General features: G+C 34.4%; 1 protein-coding gene across 1 annotated transcript in view; it reads left to right on the forward strand.

Moving 5' to 3' along the window:
- Positions 1-7,284, forward strand: part of NBEAL1 (neurobeachin like 1) — a 172,243-nt gene that overhangs the window by 124,796 nt on the left and 40,163 nt on the right. Inside the window, exons 41-42 of the mRNA XM_019635618.1 lie at positions 1,790-1,920; positions 4,936-5,045. Of these exons, the coding sequence (XP_019491163.1) occupies positions 1,790-1,920; positions 4,936-5,045 (241 nt within the window). The remainder of the gene's footprint in view (positions 1-1,789; positions 1,921-4,935; positions 5,046-7,284) is intronic.

The following is a 7,284-nucleotide window of genomic DNA, read 5'->3' on the forward strand; positions in this document are numbered from 1 at the left end:
GTTATAGAGTAGCAACGAAAATAATTTTATGGTTGGGGGTCACCACAACATGAGGAACTGTATTAAGGGGTCACGGCATTAGGAAGGTTGAGACCCACTGCTTTAAATGGACATTTATCCAAAGAAGATATACAAATGTCCAATAACCGTATGAAAAAATGCTCAACATTGTTAGTCATCAGGGAAATTTAAATCAAAACCAAATTGAAATATCTCTTCACACTCACAAGGATGTTATAATCCAGATAGATAATTTTAATACCTAATGTTGATGACCATATGAAAAATTGGATCCCTTATGTACTGCTAGTGGGAATGTGGAATGATGCAGCCTCTATGGAAAAGAGTCTGGCAGCTCTTTGAAGGGTTAAATGTAGAATTACCATATGACCAACAGTTGCACTCCTAGATGTATACCCAACATAATTGAATACATATATTCACACAAAAATTGTACACAAATTTGCATAGAAGCATTATTTATAATAGCCCAAAGATGGAAACACCCAAATGTCCATCTGCTGATAAACAAATAAATACAATGTGGTACATCCTGTTTTTTGGAATGTTATTTGGCCATGAGTGAATAAAAGGCATGAAAACTTGATACATGCTACAACATGGATAAACCATGAAAACAGTGCACAAATACCACATGTTGTATGATTTATATGAAATGTGAAAAATGGGCAAATCTATAGAGACAGAACGTAGATTACGGGGTAGAGGTAGGGTGAAGGAAGAGTGACTGCTAATAGATACAGGGGTTTTTTTTGGAGTGATGAAAATGTTCTAAAATTGATTATGGTGATTGATACACAACTCTGAATACACTAAAATCCATCGAATATTCCACTTAAAGAGTGAATTATATGTACATTAATTATATTTCAATAAAGGTGTTCTCTCCCACCCAAACATAAAGATTCTACCATGAAAGCTGCACTTCTTGAATTTGGATACACCATCATTAGACTATACTGATGACCCAATCATTGACTAATTAAATTCAGAGTTCTGCTGAGTTTAGCTCAGCCTCAAACCAAGATTTGTAGGCATAAAAAGAGTCAATTTAGTCATCAGTGTCACTTAGTAAGTCATTACTTAATAAAACCAGGAAAACAATATCAAAGGAGATGAAACACAAGTTTGTACTTTTTGTGATTAGAGAAAGCATAATAAAATTGCAGCATGACCACTTGAGTATCTTTCAACGACCATAGGCCCGTGATGGAACTCCAAAATAAAGTTAAAATAAGATAATAGTATATACAAGTATAATATAAAGTATCTAGCCATAGAGCTATTTCTCTAAATCACCCTCTTGTTTTTAGCAGAAGACTTTGTAAAGATATTTATGTATCAACAATTAAATCAGCATTATTAATACTATAATACTTTTATATTGAAACTGTGATTTAAAATAACCAAAAGTTTATTAATTTTCTGTAATAAATTTTACTCAGCAAAAATTATACCATTTTTTTAAGGTCTCTTAGGTATCTTAGGTATATATTTAATTACTTGAAAATTTTCTCCACTGTGATTTGGTCTTCAGCTATTTTAACTAAGATGATACTAGTGATAATGATAGCATTTAGTTCCTGACAACAGATTATGAAAGATAGATTATCATAAGGACAGCAAATGGTGCTTTTAGACATTAAAGGTAAAGATTAAGAAAAGAGAAACTCGAATCATTAGGAAACTTGAAGGGAGTTGAAAAGTTTGTTTCATGCCTGTTGTTCTCATTCAATATTCACTGTTCTCTTTCAATCTCCATGTGCAGGTTTGATTGTGCAGATCGACAGTTCCATTCCATCCCTGCTACGTGGCAGGCTCTCATGGACAATCCAAATGATGTGAAGGAACTTATTCCCGAATTCTTCTATTTCCCAGAGTTTTTGGAAAATCAAAATCGTAAGAAATAGATAAAAATTTGACTCAAAGAGTCCAATGGAGGATCCTAAAAAATATCTTTGAGGACATTTTTGTGATGTCCCATAGATTATTTAATGTTTATTCTGTCTGTGTATTATTCAGTGGCAGAGCGTAACTGATGACAAGGTACTAGTTTTACCTTCCAGGGAAGTGCTACAATGAACTAAGAATAAAGAGTCAAATTTGAATTGGTAAGAGAGTTTGTCAGAGTACAGTGTTTACTAGAGAAGCAAAAATGGTCATAGTCTAATTCAGCCATATTCCCATGTGGGTTAAAAGTGTTTGGATTAGATAAGATGAAAATTTAAACCAGGGATCAGCAAACTACAGGCCCATGGGCAAAATCTGTGGGCAAATTCATGTGTTTATAAATAAAATTTTGTTGGAACACAGCCAGCCAATTCATTTACATACAGATTGGCTGCTTGCACAATATAATGGCAGGTTTGAGTGGTTGCAACAGAGATCATAGAGCTCACAGAGCCAAAAAGACTTATTCTTTGACCCTTTATTTAAAAAGTTTGCTGACTCTGGATTTAGAGCAGAAGACAGACAAATTAAAAAATGACAGAGAATAAGTTATCACACTATTTGAAAAATTATATTATGTTTTTGAAGTAGAGAATCATGGAAGTACATACAGTTTTTAAAAATACGTAAATACTTTTTCTATGAGTTAGTTTTAGATTTAGTTTAAGCACAGATAAGGAAGTTGACAAGATTGTTATTGCTGGTGTTCTTTAGGAAAATTTCACAGTGGCAAGGGACCATTACCAACTCATTTTTCCTCCCCTGGCATATAATGTTAATATTTAACCCTTTGTTTGCTCAGTAGAATTATTTATCATGCTGGGGACAGCATATCCAGGGCTTCATGTCCTTTGGTCATGCACTCTGAGACAGGCTATCGGAGGCAGGACATCTGATTCTCAGAATAAGGCAGAATTGGTCACTTTCTGAAAATCAAGTGAATCTATTGACTGTTAGTCAGCCGTAGGACTGGCATCTCCTAAAGCAGGGTATCTGAGATAGGGGGGATGAGCAGATTGAATTGGCATACAGAATTTAAGGTACTCTTAGCTTTACAATGTCTGACATTCACGAAAGGCAGTTGCTATATTGCATGACTATCCTGGTGGCCTTAATTTCTAACTGTACATTGCCTCTTTGTTTAAAATGAGGTAGGTGGGAGAAAGTAACATATTAGTTACAATGCCAACAAATGTTAATATTAGTATTATATTAATTACTAAAACAAATATTAATAAAACCAACTCATAATTGTGCAAGCAAGAAAATTTTAGTGTTTTCTCATTAAAAACCCTGAGATATGGTAGTTTCAGGCAGCTTAACATCATCATCCAAGCCAAGTTCTTCCCGTATTTTCACTCACTCTGCTATTCTAAGTGTTTTGGCTTTGTCCTTGTAGTTCCTCTCATAGTTACAAATGACTAACACAGTTCTAGGTATAGGCTGATACAGCAGTGTTTTAGAAAGAAGTGGGACTGTTAATTCTTTGTCATTTCTTAAGAGGGAGAAACTCTCATAACCTCCTCTCATAACCTCCCCTCATTGACCAGAGCTGGGTCATATACCAACCCCTACACCAGTCACCTGCAAAGGCATGAATTGCAGGGCAGGATGGACAACCTGAATAAAATCAAGGTTCTGCTACTACATTAGGAGGAATGGCTATCAGGAGGCCAACAAACAATATCTGCTATACAGTGGTTGGGTTAACAAAGCCACAGAGCCTGTGTGTCTTGTCATTCTATGACATTAAACCTCTCTCCTACTGGGGACACACTGATATTTTAAGGCACCTTCTTTTATGAAGGTCTTTTGTGTTTATACTTTTCTCTCCCCACACTGTATGAACAAGAAAACCTCATCCTTGTGATAATTTTGTCAAAATACTGTAGTCTATCTACTGTATATTGCCATGTATAATGCACACTGCTTTTGGCCAAATTTGTGAGGGAAAAATAAGAGTGCGCATTCTACATGGGTAGCACTAATTCTGTATCTATATAAATGTTTTTAATTATTTTACTTATGAGTTAAAAGTGTAACTCTAGAAATCAATAATGATATCCGTATGTAAAATAATACCCTGGAATAGGATCATTGGTTTTGTTGAACTTAGAACAAACTTGCAACGACCAAGAGTTCTTGGCCTTCTATGATGCGTAACTATCGTAAATTTGTTAATGGTACATAAAATTTCTTGTACCTTGTATTTGTTCTTGTGTTTTGTAATTACTTGTTACATAAAATTATTACATGATATGTTAAAAAATAAATGCTAAAATTTCTTTATAATGCAAAAAAACAAATACCTAAATGTAAACAAATAAAAATTTGAATTAAAAAATTAAAAGATTTTTCTCCTGAAAGTTTGGCCAAAAATGTAAGTGCACATTACACACGGCAAAATACAGTATATGAGCAAATCTTTATGATGTCAGTATCTACTTAGAATAGTGGTATATAAATATATTGTTCTTCCATAAGACACGTGTATAACTCTTCCATTGAGTGAGTTTAAGGTATAAGTTAAACCAAAAAGCTCTAAGGAGCTGTGTTTTGTAAATTAACCATGAGAGGGACTATGTTAATTATTTTTAATTTAAAAATAATACTTAATACTGCATTTTTGTTCAGATTATGGTTTTGGTCATAGCTATAGTTTCCTCCACTTTGCTCAACCAAAAAAACAATTATTAATCTGATTTACCTTGTAATAACTACTTTAAAACTATTTTATTTTTATTTATGTCTTTAATAAGCTGATAAACACATTCTAGTAGATAATAATTATTTTTACCTGTTCAGTAAATTTAGATCAAGAAGGGAATTTAATTGTTACCATTCACTCTTAATTAAAGAAGAAAAAAAGCATTCAGTTTTTACTAAGGAATGTGCTCTCATATTTGTTTTACTTGACTTATTTAAATCTAAAATGAATTGATACGTTTATTTTACATGTCTTAGAATTTAACTTAGGTCGTCTACAAGTTTCCAAAGAACTAGTAAATGATGTCATTCTCCCCAAATGGGCTAAGTCAGCTGAAGATTTCATCTATAAACATAGGAAAGCTCTGGTAAGATTTTTGTGTTTAGTTATTAGACAGATTAATAAGATAAAGATGTATATTTTTTTAGAGGATAGAATAAAGTATATCTGATTATTAATTTTCGAGATTAATTTGTAATCTATTATATTTGATGTTTTAGACAGTATTATATAGTAATTTATTTTGATGTTATAAATCTTCTCATATAGTAAAATTATAGTATGGTCCTATGGATATATAGAAAAGAAATTCAGTTCTATAAGATATCTGCCTGTTGTATGAGAACTATTCCAATCAACAAGCTTGTATAGTTTGATGTTTTGCAGTCCTCACATTTGTTTCAAATCTAATAAGGACAAGTAAGTTTTTATTTTTCTCTGAAGGATTTCACTAAGTTTTTACTAAGACATCTGATTTCTAAACGCCACTTTAAAAATGTTTTTAGCTAAATTTCCAATTTGGAATTGAAGAACTAGTGAGGGTTAGTTTAGTGTTGATATTGTATATCAAGTGATGTGGTTTTTATTTTCTCTACAGTAGCCCACTTAGTTCTCTATCAAAACTGAAATGTTGCAGACTCTGAAACTAATTAAGTCAACACTTGGAAACATTTCTTGTCATTAGTACATAATTTATCAAATTTATAAAATTCAGGATTAGATTGTAATACTTGTAAGCAATAACCCTATATGCATGAATAAGGAAATGAGGGGCTGGGGTGTGTGGGGGAGGTGTGGAATAAAGCATCTTTGAAAAATAATCTGTTACTTATAACTAGCCAGGAACTTCTCAGATCCTTTCCTCTATCTATGACATACAGTAGGGGTCCAGAATTTCAGTAAGACATATTCCTTATTAATAAGATGTTACAAGTTTGTGTTTCAGTTATGTATTGATGTGTAACAAACTATTCTAAAATTTAGTGGCTTTGAACTATAGCCATTCTATTATCTCTCACAATTCTGTGAGTTGACAGTCTCAATTGGGCAATTCTCCTGGTCTTGCTTTAGGTTCTTATGCCCTTGGAGTCATACGGCAGCTGAGGCTAGAGTCATTTGGAGACTTCATTGAGACTTTGGGATGCTGGACTTTTTTCCCTGTTTATATAGTCTCAGGATATCTCCTCTTCATGTGGTCTCTCTTTCTGGGTAATCATACTTTTTATGTGGCAGCTCAGGGCTCCCCAAGAGTGCAAAAGTGGAAGTTTCCACACTTTCTTATGGTTTAAGGCTGTGAACTGTCACAATATCACCTTTGCCACCTTGTAATGGTTAAATACTAACAGAATCAGGGCAGATTCAAACGGAGGGAAAGTAAACTCTCAATGGTGGAAGTGAGACAGAACTTGCAACCATCTTTAATCTACCACACAGAGTCTGCCCTCTGGCCACAGATTATTCACATTCCTCCAACATGCAAATTATGCATATGTCTTCTCAAGACCCTCCCAAAGTCTCATCTCTTTAAGGCTGGGATCTTTAAACTTTTTCTTTAAAGGACCAGATAGTAAATATTTTCATTGGCTCTAAAGCGTGTGTCAGAATTCTGCCATTGTAGTGCGAAAGAAATGGGTGTGGCTGTATTGTACTAATATACAAATCTGGCAGCTAATTAGAGTTGGCCCACAGGCAGTAGTTGACTGATTCTGGCATTAAGGCATGAGGCCTCTAGTCCAGAATCTTGTTACTCATCTAAATCCATGTGTGGATGAAACTCCTCAGGTGTGTCTCCTCCTGGATCAGAAGACTGTGAAGTAAAGAAACAAATTATCTGCTCCCAAATAGCAGTGGTGTGACTATGACAGAACTGTAATATACACTCCTATACAAAGGGGGGGAGGGGGCAGAAAACAGGAGGCACCTAGCAATAACTAGTTTAGAACAATTCAGAATTCCAGCAGAGACATCCTCTCAGTTCCTTCATTATAATCTAGTGCTAGCCCCTCAGAGTGGTTCTCCATGGCTCTTTTGTTCTGTCCTTGGGCTTTTGGACCACTCCCTCCACCCTACCTGTTCTGAGTCATCTTCTTTTCCATTGAGAAAAAAATTGCTTGCACGAGTATCTTTGTCAGCCTCTTTCCTAACCATAGTAGCTTGGAAGCCAAAGGAGTGTGTGTGTGTGTGTGTGTGTGTGTGTGTGTGTGTGTGTGTGTGTGTGTGTGTGTGTCTCTCCCTCTCTCTCTCTTTCTTGCACAAATTCTATCTCTTTAAGTATGAACTAATATAATTTATTTAAAAATTGTATGGGTTTCTTATGCATCAACTCT

Source organism: Hipposideros armiger, unplaced genomic scaffold, assembly GCF_001890085.2.
Source record: "Hipposideros armiger isolate ML-2016 unplaced genomic scaffold, ASM189008v1 scaffold_23, whole genome shotgun sequence".
Classification (NCBI taxonomy): domain Eukaryota; kingdom Metazoa; phylum Chordata; class Mammalia; order Chiroptera; family Hipposideridae; genus Hipposideros; species Hipposideros armiger.